We start from the raw sequence: 12,404 nt of genomic DNA, 5'->3' as shown, positions 1-12,404 counted from the left end.
CACCCTTGACATACATCTTTGATTGCTTCTAGATATGGAAGACCATACACCATATTCTTCTCACTGAGTTGCTGAAGCCTCTGAAATTCAAGTGGCCTAGTCTTCTGTGCCAACACTGAGTAGAATGCTCCAAGCTAGCCTTCAAAACCAACTGATTATTTTTCACCAGAGAAAGAGGATAGCATCGATTTTCCTTCTTCTTAACCTTGATGATAAGGTTTTCAAGTGAAGGTCCATCATATATGCTGCACAAGCCTCCTCCAAACACTAGATAATATCCATGCTCATCCATTTGTCCAACACTCAATAAGTTCTCTTTTAAACCTGGCAGATACATGACTTCCCTGATATACTTTTTTTCTCTATTAGTGTCAATCTGCAATGAACCCATTCCAGCAACATTCACCAACACACCAGTAGGCATTTGCACCTTTCCAGCAACATTTGTCTTTATGTCAACAAGGAGATCAGCATTCCCTGTCATGTGGTTACTACAACCACTGTCAACATACCAATTCCCATTGATATTTTTTCCGAGATTGCACTATTAGCATAAAACAAATTTCCTGACACTTCCACCTGATTTGCAGAGTTTGCCTTTTGCACAATCTTCCCTACAGTGTATTCTCTAGCCCAATGACCAAACTTATCACAATTATAACACTTAGGCTTACCCTTATATCGACATTCACCAAAATGATACTTAGAACACACTCTACACTGTGGTTTGACAGTCTCTTGACTCATTGACTGTGACTGATATGGATTTGGTGCAGGACTAGTGAAAGGTTTCTGTTGGAATCGAGATTTCGAATCCCATTTCTTTCCCTTAGCATTCCAATTCTTCTGGAATTTTGATGAGCCAGATTGAACTCCACTTCTATTTTGCCCCTTTGGACTTACTGAGAATGATGCAAAAGCCTTCTCAGTGGTATCAACATTATGCAAGTCAAATCGTTGCTCTTGACTCTTCAAAATTGCAACCACTTCTTGCAACTCAACATACTCTAGACACTTTGTGTTTTCTATAACTAAACAGATGGAATCATAAGGTTTACTTAGACTAATCAGAACCTTCTGCACAAGTCTCTCATTAGAAAGGGATTCACCAAATGTTCTCATCTGATTAATTAAATCATTCAATCTTGTAAGATAACTAGATAGGGATTCATCATCTCGCATTCTAGCATACTCAAATTCTCTTCTAAGATTCTGAAGTTTTACGGATCTAACCTGATCACCACCATGATATTCTCCATATAGTAGATCTCATGCCACCTTAGCTGAGTCGCCATTGGCAATCCTAGGAAAAATCTGATCAGAAACCGCATTTTGTATAATACCTAGAGCCTTTGCATCTTGCATATATGCTGCGACCATTTTCTCATCGTCTTCTTCTCCCTCTGAGCTTCCTTCAGCCTTCTTCTTCTTTGACTCTAAGATCGTAACCCCTTTTTCAACCAATCTCCATAACCCATGAGATTTGAAAATCGTCATCATCTTAATCCTCCAGAACTCGTAGTTCTCACCGGAGAAGATCGGAGTTCTCACCTCAGAACTTCCAGATCCAACCATCTCTTAGCTTAGACAAGACGAACACAAAACGAAATTGGAATCTATGGAGTTTCGGCAACTTCGCTTGAGCCGGAGCGAACTCAAGTGTAGCTCAAATGCTTCACAGTTTACGCCCATATCTCAAATGATCGAACCAGGCTCTGAGGCCATGTTAGAGTAACTTTCTTTAATGAGTTTTTATCCAAAGAGAAGAAAACTGAACAGAAAACGAAAAACAGAGAAGGAAGAAGCTGAAACGAAAGTTTTCTTTCTTGTCCCCTTCTTGCAAAAGTATTGCAGAGGAATATTTTGTATATCTCAGAAAAAAAAGAGCACTAACACTCCTTTACATTAATTGATGGCCTTAGCTTTAGGACCACACAAAACTCTACTTTTAATCTTAGTCACTCATCTACCTAATTACATGGATCACACTCCACATGGCACTCATGGCCTTATATTTTGAAACTTTACACTTGACAGATATGCTCAAGTGAATACACACATTAAACTCATCTTATTTTCACTAATACTAATCAGCTATAGACTTATAATTCAACAATATTGGACAATAGGGATTGAACAAGGGACCTCGAGTGCAAGAATAAACACTCTTAACTACTTGAACTACAGGTCCTTTGTGAAACAAGATTTTTGTTTATTAATTTACCTTTTTTTCTTTATACAAGCGATATTGCCGAAGGGAGGATTCTAAGAATCGAAAAAACAGAGGTATTTGAACACAGAATCTCGATTGCAGGAATAAATATTTTTATTGTCTATTTGAGCTGCCCCTTGCAATTGAAAAAGAAACTAAAAGCACAAAAATAGAGTCTCAAACAAGGAAAACGAAACCAAGCGCAGTAATCAATTGAAGTGGATAACTTAGTTATTGGATGCTGAAGCAAGAGGAGGTTTTGCCAAAAACAGAACCGAGTCTGTCACTGTCGAAAATTGAATGACATAACTAGCTAGTTTCCTGTTTGGTTAACAAAGTCCCTAATGGGAAGCACTCTGTTTCTCATACAATAAGGTTTAGCAAGAAATACTGTCAACAACTTCATCTGCACAAAGAAATACGTAGATAAGGGGATAATTGTTGGGCATGTTTTTAAGACAACTCCTATGAATTGTTGGGCATGTCATAGACTCCAAAAATCAAATCCGTTATCTCTTCCAGTTATATATTGAGATCTTGGATTTTGGGTCAATCAAAACTTACAACAATTAGCTATAACAAAACTTCCGATTGCGCCATGTTGCGAGTTGTTGTGTATTTAGGGGTAGTCCTGTTAAAAACAAGCACGAGAGGCAAGTATCAGGGACAGACCGGCGATCAGTCGAACCAAGTGTCACGGGATGACTCTTTAAGCCTTCCGCCCGTGCGGCACTTAGACTTGAATACCTCGATGAACAAGCTAAGTAAGCCTTCGAAGCCTCGCTTCCCCGGATCGAATCACAAAGAAAGCTAAGATTGCTTGGAGAATGCTAAGATCACTTAGAAGATGGGAGAAAGGAAGCTTTGTATTGAAAGTTAAGAGAACTTTACAATTGCTTACAATTCTTGGATGGTTTGGCCAAATGGCCTTACCTCCTATTTATAGGCCTAAGTCACCTCCTCAATTGAGGGTTCTAGAATCCCCTACTTACATCCAAAAATATCTAGCATAGTTCTAGATACAACTTGCCTAATCTAGATTATTCTAGGTGAGGCTTAAATATGTACACTTGTGTGGAATGTTCCGGAATGCCCTAGATTATCTTAAATGCTCCGCCACGTTCTTGATTTCTCCGGGACGTTCCAGAAGCTTCCATGAAGACATGGCTTCATAGGCTTAGATATATGATGTCTTGGGCATTTTCTTTGTTTTTAACACATGGCCCGTGACATCCTCCCCCACTTAAGCCGTCGACGTCCTCGTCGACTCTTGCCTCTCGAATGTCTGAATCAAGTCCTTATATTGCCATAAGGACGTCTCCTTCTCCCATGTTGCTTCGGAGTATGGTAGCCCCTTCCATTTGACAAAGTACTCCACATGCTTTGGTTGTCTTGGTCGCACCACGACACGCTTGGCTTCAATGCTCTCCACTTCTTTGTCAAATGCCTCCGTCATCAAAGGGGGTGCTCGATGAGACTCACCTCGACTTGGTTCCTCATTGTCTGCATGATAAGGCTTCAAGTTGCTCACATGGAACACCGGGTGAAACTTGAGGCGGGGTGGGAGTTCCACAACATACGCGGCTTTGCCAACCTTCTTGATGATAGGGAATGGTCCCTCATATTTCCGCAACAAGCTCTTGTGCAAGCCACGAGTACTCTTGTGCTGAGACGCATTAAGCTTCACAAAGACTTGGTCGCCAGTTTGGAACTCCACATTCCTTCGCTTGCGATCCGCCCATTTCTTCATCTTCTTTGAAGCCTTCTCCAAATGAGCTCGAGCAAGTTCGTGGGCTAATTGCCACTCATTAGCGGTTTTGAAAGCGGCTGGACTATTCCCCGTGTAGCCAGTCACGACCGTGTTCGGGGTCAAGGGTTGTTGCCCTATAGCCAACTCGAACGGACTTTTCCCCGTCGACTCCGAACGTTGCAAGTTATAAGAGAATTGGGCAACATCAAGTAACTTAGCCCAATCTCGTTGATTGGCACTAACATAGTGCCGCAAATAAGTCTCCAACAATGCGTTAACCCGCTCCGTTTGTCCATCAGTTTGGGGATGAAAAGCTGTGGAGAAGTCTAACTTTGAGCCAAGTAGCTTGAAGAGCTCCTTCCAAAATCTACCCGTGAAGTGAGCATCTCGATCGCTGACTATGCTCCTCGGAACACCCCAATACTTCACCACGTGCTTTAGAAACAAGCGTGCAGCTACTTCGGCTGTGCACTCCACGGGTGCGGGTATGAAAGTGGCATACTTGGTGAATCTATCAACCACGACGAAGATAGATCCACATCCATCAGACTTGGGCAAATGTGTGATGAAATCCATGGTCAAACACTCCCATGGTCTTGATGGGGTGGGAAGTGGTTCCAACAGTTCTCCCGGTTGCCTTTGTTCCACTTTGTCTTGTTGGCACACAAGACAAGTCTTCACGTATGAATCTACATCATCCCGCATTTGTGGCCAATAATAAGCATCGCTCACCAAAGCCAACGTGCGGTGAGTGCCAGGATGTCCTGCCCACATTGAGTCATGGCACTCCTTAAGGATTTCTTTCCTTAAGCTTCCCCACTTTGGGACGTAGATCCGCTTGCCCTTGGTGTATAGCAAGCCGTCCTCAAGCCAAAACCTTCTTGTCTTCCCATCTTTGACAAACTCCACAATGTTCTTGGCTTGGACGTCATGTGACAAACCTTCTCGGACACGGTCCAAGAGATGGCTTTGCGGCTTGAGTACCGTAGCCATTAACTCTACTCGTCTACTTAGAGCATCGGCCACCACGTTCTCCTTTCCTTGCTTGTACTCTAGCTTGTAATCAAACTCCGCTAAGAACTCTTGCCACCTTGCTTGCTTAGGTGTGAGCTTTTGTTGGGTTTGAAAGTAGCTAGTGGCAACGTTGTCCGTCTTGATGATGAATGGGGTACCAAGCAAGTAATGCCTCTAAACTCTAAGGCAATGGACGATGGCGGTCATCTCCTTTTCATGGGTCGTGTACCTCTTCTCGGCATTGTTTAGCTTGCGACTTTCATAGGCTATCGGATGTCCCTCTTGCATCAACACTCCTTCTATGGCAAAGTCGGAAGCATCAGTGTGCAACTCGAATGGCTTACTAAGGTCAGGCAACCTTAGTACAGGCTCCTCCATTAGGGCCTTCTTCAACCTCTCAAATGCCTCTTGACACCGGTTCGTCCATTCCCATGCATTGCATTGTTCTTCTTAAGAAGGTCTGTCAAGGGTGCTGCTATGGCTGAATACCCTTTTATGAATCTCCGATAGTAATTGGCTAGCCCCAGAAAGGATCGTAGTGTTGGTACCTTGGTCGGCGGTTCCCACTCTTGAATGGCCTTGATCTTGCCATTTTCCATCATAAGTTTCCCCTCCTTTATCTTGTGGCCGAGAAATTCTACTTCTTTTGTGGCAAAGGAGCATTTCTCCTTCTTGACATAGAGTTCATGCTCCCGAAGGGTCTTGAACACTATGCGCAAGTGCTTGACGTGCTCCTCCAATGTCTTGCTATAGACAACGATATCATCAATGTAAACCACGACAAACTTGTCAAGATAAGGATGGAATACCTTGTTCATCAATGTGCAGAATGTTGCAGGGGCATTGGTCAGACCAAATGGCATGACTTTATACTCGAACGCTTCATATCTGGTCACCATCGCCGTCTTCGATTCGTCTCCAGGGGTTATCCTCACTTGGTAGTATCCCGATCGAAGATCTAACTTTGTGAAGTACCTTGCTTCACCAAGTTGATCGAATAAGTCGGCGATCAACGGAAGTGGGTACTTGTTCTTGATGGTAATCTTGTTCAATGCTCTATAGTCGATGCACAACCTTAGGCTACCTTCTTTCTTGCGTTGGAACAAGACGGGTACACCATATGGGGACTTGGAGGGTTGGATGTAGCCAGCATCAAGTAGCTCGTTGAGTTGCTTCCTCAATTCCTCCAACTCGGGTGGCGACATCCTATAAGGTGATTTGGAGGGAGGCTTAGCACCAGGCTCCAACTCAATCGCATGGTCGACCTCTCTCCTTGGTGGCAACTTCTTTGGTAGTTCCTTAGGCATCACGTCCGCAAACTCCGCAAGGACGTCTTCCACTTGTTTCGGCAAAGGCCCGTACTTCTCCTCCCCTTCATTCAACATTAGGGTTGCAAGAAATGTGGCCTCGCCTTTCTTCCAAGACTTGGCAAATTGAATTGCCGACAAGTGTTGGGTACACTTCTTGGCTTGCCTTTCTAATGGCACCAGGCAAGGTTGTCTCCCGTCGGCTAGGATACAGAAGATATTGTAGAAGGGAATGGGAAAGGCTCGTACCTTGTCCATGAACTCTAACCCAATGACTACGCCATAGTCGTCCATCTTGACTACGGTGAAGTCGATCGTTCCCTTCCATGTGCCAATGTCTACGTGCACATTACGCGCAACTCCAACAATGGGGGTGGCGGCGGAATTTACCGTTTTCACGCTACCAGGCTCCTTTGTGACTCGGAGGCCAAGCCTTGTGGCTTCCTCCGACGTCATGAAGTTGTGTGTTGCTCCCGTGTCCACCAACACACGCGTCATCTTGTCACCAGTCTTGACGTCGACGAACAATGATCCTCCCCCAACTTGAGCCTTAGGTTGTGGGAGGGTTGTCTGGATGGCATTCAGTAGACGGATGCATCCCATACTTGCATCGTTACTCTCCCCGGCCTTGTCCTCCTTAAAAGCCATGGCCTTAAGGGCCTTCTTTTGTGGGCAATCTCGCATCATGTGAGAGCCGTCACATAGGTAACAAGTGGGTTGCCAAGACTTACCCTTGCCTTTGTCATGCTTATCGGCTTTCTTCTCCTTCGGTTTGCTTGTCTCGGCCTTGTCCTTCGGCTTATGTTCTCCCCCACTTCTCTCATGGTTACCCCTCTTCCCCGTGGACTTGGAATCACCTTGGTGGCTTGATTTAAACTCAATCAAGGATTCGGCAGCGGCAATGGCATCAGACAATGTTTGCACGTGTCTCCTTTGTAGTTCGAGTTTTGCCCAATTTTGCAGTCCACTCATGAAGTACATGAGCTTGTCTTCCTCTAACATGTTGGGCACCTCGAATAACAAGTTCACGAAGGCGTTGACATAGTCTTTGACGCTCCCCGTTTGCTTGAGCCACCTTAGTTTCTCCTTGGCTTCGTACTTGGCATTTTGGGGATAGAAGTGCAACATAAGATCTTTCTTAAATTCATCCCAAGTGGTGAGAGAGAACGTACCTTGCTCAATCTCCATGCTCCGACGACGCCACCACATAAGGGCATTGTCAGCTAAGAACATGGTTGCCGTTGAGATTTTGGACTCGTCATCTTCAAGCTTCAGGTACTTGAAGTATCGCTCCACGTTCCACACGAATGTGTCGAGCTCCTTTGCTTCCCTCTTCCCATTATAGGATGTGGGTTTAAAGGAGTCGATTACCTTGGAGTCCAACGCCTTGATTTCCCTCGGCCCTTGCACGAATTGCTTCACGACTGCTTCTTTACAAAACGCCACATCTCCCTTAAGTTCCCTTGTGTCCTTTATCTCTTCTTGAAGCGCCACAAACCTTGCCTCTATGTTGTCAAGGTGAACCTGGACTTCCCTCCGCATCTTTTCTGCCATGGTGTTGAGAGCGCCAAGGAGCTCATCTCGTAGCCCTTCCACCAAGCCACGCAGTTCATCCTTACCATTGTCCACCATGGTTTGGATTTCCTCCTTGTCGACAACGTCCTCATCAAGTCGAGTATCGAACTCGAGTATGGTTCGTTCCACCTTCTCGAGTCGCTCTTCCATGGTCTCCATCGATGCTTGCAAGTCCTTTAACTTTGGCTTGCTCTTGGCAACGTCTTGGACCTCGGCAGTACGCTCCCTTAGATCGGAGACTCCGGACACCATCTCTCCACTTGCCATATCCTACTTTCCTTCAAGTGATTCACGAGCTTGGCTCTGATACCAGCTGTCACGGGATGACTCTTTAAGCCTTCCGCCCGTGCGGCACTTAGACTTGAATACCTCGATGAACAAGCTAAGTAAGCCTTCGAAGCCTCGCTTCCCCGGATCGAATCACAAAGAAAGCTAAGATTGCTTGGAGAATGCTAAGATCACTTAAAAGATGGGAGAAAGGAAGCTTTGTATTGAAAGTTAAGAGAACTTTACAATTGCTTACAATTCTTGGATGGTTTGGCCAAATGGCCTTACCTCCTATTTATAGGCCTAAGTCACCTCCTCAATGGAGGGTTCTAGAATCCCCTACTTACATCCAAAAATATCTAGCATAGTTCTAGATACAACTTGCCTAATCTAGATTATTCTAGGTGAGGCTTAAATATGTACACTTGTGTGGAATGTTCCGGAATGCCCTAGATTATCTTGAATGCTCCGCCACGTTCTTGATTTCTCCGGGACGTTCCAGAAGCTTCCATGAAGACATGGCTTCATGGGCTTAGATATATGATGTCTTGGGCATTTTCTTTGTTTTTAACACATGGCCCGTGACACAAGGATGCAGTGGCTGGTCGAGTCTTACTGCCAACACCTTTTCTTTTTTTTCTATATTTCGAGGTGGCAGTTGTATCAACACTTCACCATCACACATTTGATACTCCAAATTCAACATAATTAGGCTTAATTTACAGCCTAATCTACCCACATAGCAGAGTTAGAGCCACTGAAGTGGCCTGTTATCAGCAAAGCAAAGCACACGTCTAATGACTCTAAATGAATATTACATTTCATATCACACCATCACTAGGAAATTAAATTTAACAAGCTGAGCAATTTGCCTCATATCAACAATTAGGATGGACTGCGTAGGAGTTCAAGGGCTTCACCAGCTCTCATTTTTGTGGATAGTCTGAGCTTTCTATAATCTTCATAAGAAAAAGGGACATAGAGTCGAGGGTGCTCTGAATCCACAAATTCCGGAAGAGCTTCAACTGCTTCTTCCTTGGGTCCCAAGAGAAATGTAGCGATCGAAACTCGAGTAGTTGCCTCCCTGCATTGTACTCTATGCTTCACATTGCACAACCTCCCATTGCTCCATGCCTTGATATGAAAATATCAACAAGATTAGATTACCTTATAATAGTGCAAATTAGCGAAAAAAATTAAATACAAACATAAAACTGGGGGAAATTAACAAGACAATCTTTTTGTGCATATATACCTGAGCAACATCCCCAAAATTGATAAGGAGAGTGCCTGGGTAAGGATCAACTGCTACAAAAGCAGCAGACTTGTCCATCACTTCTAGACCACCAACGTTTTCATCGTCTTGAAGAATGGTTAGAAATCCTGAATCTGTGTGTAGTTGTACACCAGAAGAGCCCACTGATTCAGGGGTGTAGTTGTACTTGTTTATCCTAAACTGGCAGGGCCAGCCCTTGAGAAAATCGCTATCAACCAGTCCATAACTCTCTGCCAACTTGCGCCCTATATCAACACACTGCTCATACACTGCTTGAGCATACTTCTCTATCACCTCTCTGCTCATTCAATAAGAAAACTAACTTCAAGACTCTCAAAACTAACCTCAAGACTCTCATCAATAACGTATCCGGCTCTGAAAAGACCACGTATATGTGGGTGTATATATATGTTATTTATTAGAAAACAAGTTAAAAGAGATGCAATCGATCGATAATGTGTCGGTGTCATTGGTGTCAACATATTACCAATGCCCGTCCATTTTTTTAATAGAATAATGGACGTCATACACCCAAATAGGCTACAGCAGATTGCTTCCCATCCGCACCAAAGTTTGAATTCTCATTCCATAGTTTACATCAAATTAATTAGAATATTGCTCAATCAAAAAAATTAATAGACGTCCGACACATAAAATGATTATATATAGTACTACAGACGAATGTAGAATATTGATGTGAAGACATGGTGCTACTAGACCAAATAATCTTGACGATTATTAACGTTGTAACTTGATTTGGGCAGCTAGTATGTAATCAAACTATTTAATAATAAGAATCAAGGTATAGAATGTGTGGTGAAAGAAAAGAGGTGTGCGGAAATTATTTTCCTAAGCAAAAGAGAGCCAAAAAGCTAACCTCTGGTCGGAAGAAGCATCCAACTGAGAGCAAAAGCTATGCACCGCCTGAGATGATCCCAAGTCATACAGACCCAAAGCCTCATAGAGAGGGTTGGCTTTGCTGGGTGCCACGTAGCCACTGCCAGCAATGACATCTTTGTTCTGCATCTTCATCTCCATGGGCAGGTCAAGCAAACATCTGACCACAGCCTTCATCTCTGCCATCAGACTCAATGGGATCTTATGGTTGACAAGTCTGAAGCAACCCCATGTCTCAGATGCTTCCCTCAGTTTCTTGTACGCTTGTGCATCTGGAAACTGGTTCAGATCAATCAGTGGGACGGTCGTGCAGCCCTCACCATCTCCCATTTCTGATTTCTTGGGTTTGTTTTGTTTCTTCCTGGATCTCTACCCTTTTTCCACTTTTTCTTCTCGAAATGGATTTCACCGTTCGCTGGGATCCCTTTAATTATTCACCTGGAATTGAAGATTGTACGATACGCATTTCTTTTTTACTAATTAAGGATTAGAATAATTAATGGGCCGGCAACCCGATTTCTGTTCGCGTGTATCGTTTGACTTAGAAGAGTTTAAAGTAAGCTGGCATCTCATACCTACAATATTAAAAAAAAAAAAAAAAATTAAGGAGACGGCAAAGAAGAAGAATAGAAGTTAACGTCACCGATTACCCATGTGAGGTTTCACTTTATAGAAACTTTTGCAAAATCTCTCCACTTTCTGCCGGAAATGGAGGACAGAAAAAAAAAAAAAAAAAAAAAAAAAAAAAGAAGATAGTGTTGTGTAGTGCATGAGAGTGTTTTTATCTTTTTTGTTTCTTTTCAGACATTCCACCTATTCCATCATTTCCCTGTCACCTAGGGGACAATTACTTGATTGTTTTATCTTTTATGTTTTGTTGGGGGCTCCATCTCTACACGTATTATACAGTTAATCTAGGTACATAAATTCATGTGTGTTTTGAAAAAGATCATCCAATTCTACTAGTTAACCAATTGCAATATAATGATTCGTACATTTGTATTTTGAAAAAAAGATACAAGGATAAAGGATTCGAGGAAACAATAACGGCTTCCTTTTTATCGAATCATTAAAAGGATTAGTTACCACAAATTGTCATCAATGCAACGCACCAAAGTTTACAAGTATTGTACAGTTACTGTAATATAATGTTGAGGCAGTGAGGTGTCCACTATATTATAAAAGCCTTATATTAAACACGGAATGAGTACAGACATTTTTCTATACTAATACCTGTACTTTCTCTTAACTGCAAGAGAGATCGTAAGCTTCAAGTTAGCTCTTTCTCCTTGTTGGTTTCTTGTGCTTCAAACTTTTTGTATACGAAAGGTTTAGCAAGAAGTACATAAACGCACAAATTCAAAGTGCTCAAAGCTGCAATTACCCAATAAAAGTAATCGAAGTGGGCACGATTGATGTTGTTACCAAGCCATTTTTCACCATGCATTGAGCTAATTTCTTGCACCACAGATATTATAGCATTGCTCAAGAAGTTTCCAACACCTACCGCACTGAGGTATGCTGCTGCTCCCATGGTTCTCATTTCCTCCGGCATTTGGTCGTAGAAGAATTCTTGGAGTCCAACGAATGTAAATACATCGTTGAATTATAAGTCTATAGCTGATTAGTATTAGTGTAAGATGAGTTTATTTGTGTATTCACTTGAGTATATTATTGCCAAGTGTGAGGTCAAAAGATGTAAGGCATAAAATGCCATGTGTGATGATCCTAGTAATTAGCTAAACGTATGGCTGAGATCATTTTGTGACGTAGGGAATCCAGCCACTTCTCTCTAATGGTCATGTATATTGCTCGATGTATGTGTGATTGCATCAGAGTAAGAGAGATATATTCCTCTGCTACATTTCGTGGCAGAGAGGAAAACATTCATCAATTCTTTCTTCTTCTCCATTTTGCATAACCATTGAAAATCTTAGAAACCAGAACCACTAACATGGCCTCATAGTCAGGTTCGATTATTTGAATCTGGGCATAAAACTATGAATTCCAAGCTGAATCAAAGCTCATTTCGAAGCTTGGTGAAGATTGCCGGAGTTTCGTTATCATCTGAGAAGTATATTTAACCTGTTCAGACCAAAGATGTCT

The 12,404-nt window shown here is 42.7% G+C and overlaps 2 protein-coding genes across 2 annotated transcripts; both read right to left on the bottom strand.

Moving 5' to 3' along the window:
- Positions 1–480: 480 nt before the first annotated feature.
- Positions 481–1,575, bottom strand: LOC114827489 (uncharacterized). The gene is made up of 2 exons (XM_029109327.1): positions 1,279–1,575; positions 481–1,122 (listed from the first exon to the last, which is right to left on the bottom strand). Exons 1-2 carry the CDS (start codon positions 1,573–1,575, stop codon positions 481–483), a joined length of 939 nt encoding a protein of 312 aa, XP_028965160.1.
- A 7,222-nt stretch (positions 1,576–8,797) lies between these two features.
- On the bottom strand, positions 8,798–10,886 carry LOC103446689 (2-oxoglutarate-dependent dioxygenase DAO-like). The gene is made up of 3 exons (XM_008385815.4): positions 10,279–10,886; positions 9,381–9,699; positions 8,798–9,259 (listed from the first exon to the last, which is right to left on the bottom strand). The coding sequence occupies exons 1-3, from the start codon at positions 10,626–10,628 to the stop codon at positions 9,011–9,013; spliced, it is 918 nt and encodes a 305-aa protein (XP_008384037.1). The 5' UTR covers positions 10,629–10,886; the 3' UTR covers positions 8,798–9,010.
- Positions 10,887–12,404: the final 1,518 nt, after the last annotated feature.

Source organism: Malus domestica, chromosome 10 (genome assembly GCF_042453785.1).
Source record: "Malus domestica chromosome 10, GDT2T_hap1".
Classification (NCBI taxonomy): domain Eukaryota; kingdom Viridiplantae; phylum Streptophyta; class Magnoliopsida; order Rosales; family Rosaceae; genus Malus; species Malus domestica.
The sequence above is the reverse complement of the archived record's forward strand: the minus strand, read 5'-3'. Positions and strand labels throughout refer to the sequence as shown.

Coding starts and splice junctions, on each gene's coding strand:
- LOC114827489 (XM_029109327.1), bottom strand. CDS start 1,575: ATGGTTGGATCTGGAAGTTCTGAGGTGAGAACTCCGATCTTCTCCGGT. Junction 1,123..1,278: donor CCAATGGCGACTCAGCTAAG/GTGGCATGAGAT, acceptor TTAATTAATCAG/ATGAGAACATTTGGTGAATC.
- LOC103446689 (XM_008385815.4), bottom strand. CDS start 10,628: ATGGGAGATGGTGAGGGCTGCACGACCGTCCCACTGATTGATCTGAAC. Junction 9,700..10,278: donor GATGCTTCTTCCGACCAGAG/GTTAGCTTTTTG, acceptor TTGAATGAGCAG/AGAGGTGATAGAGAAGTATG. Junction 9,260..9,380: donor ATTTTGGGGATGTTGCTCAG/GTATATATGCAC, acceptor TTTCATATCAAG/GCATGGAGCAATGGGAGGTT.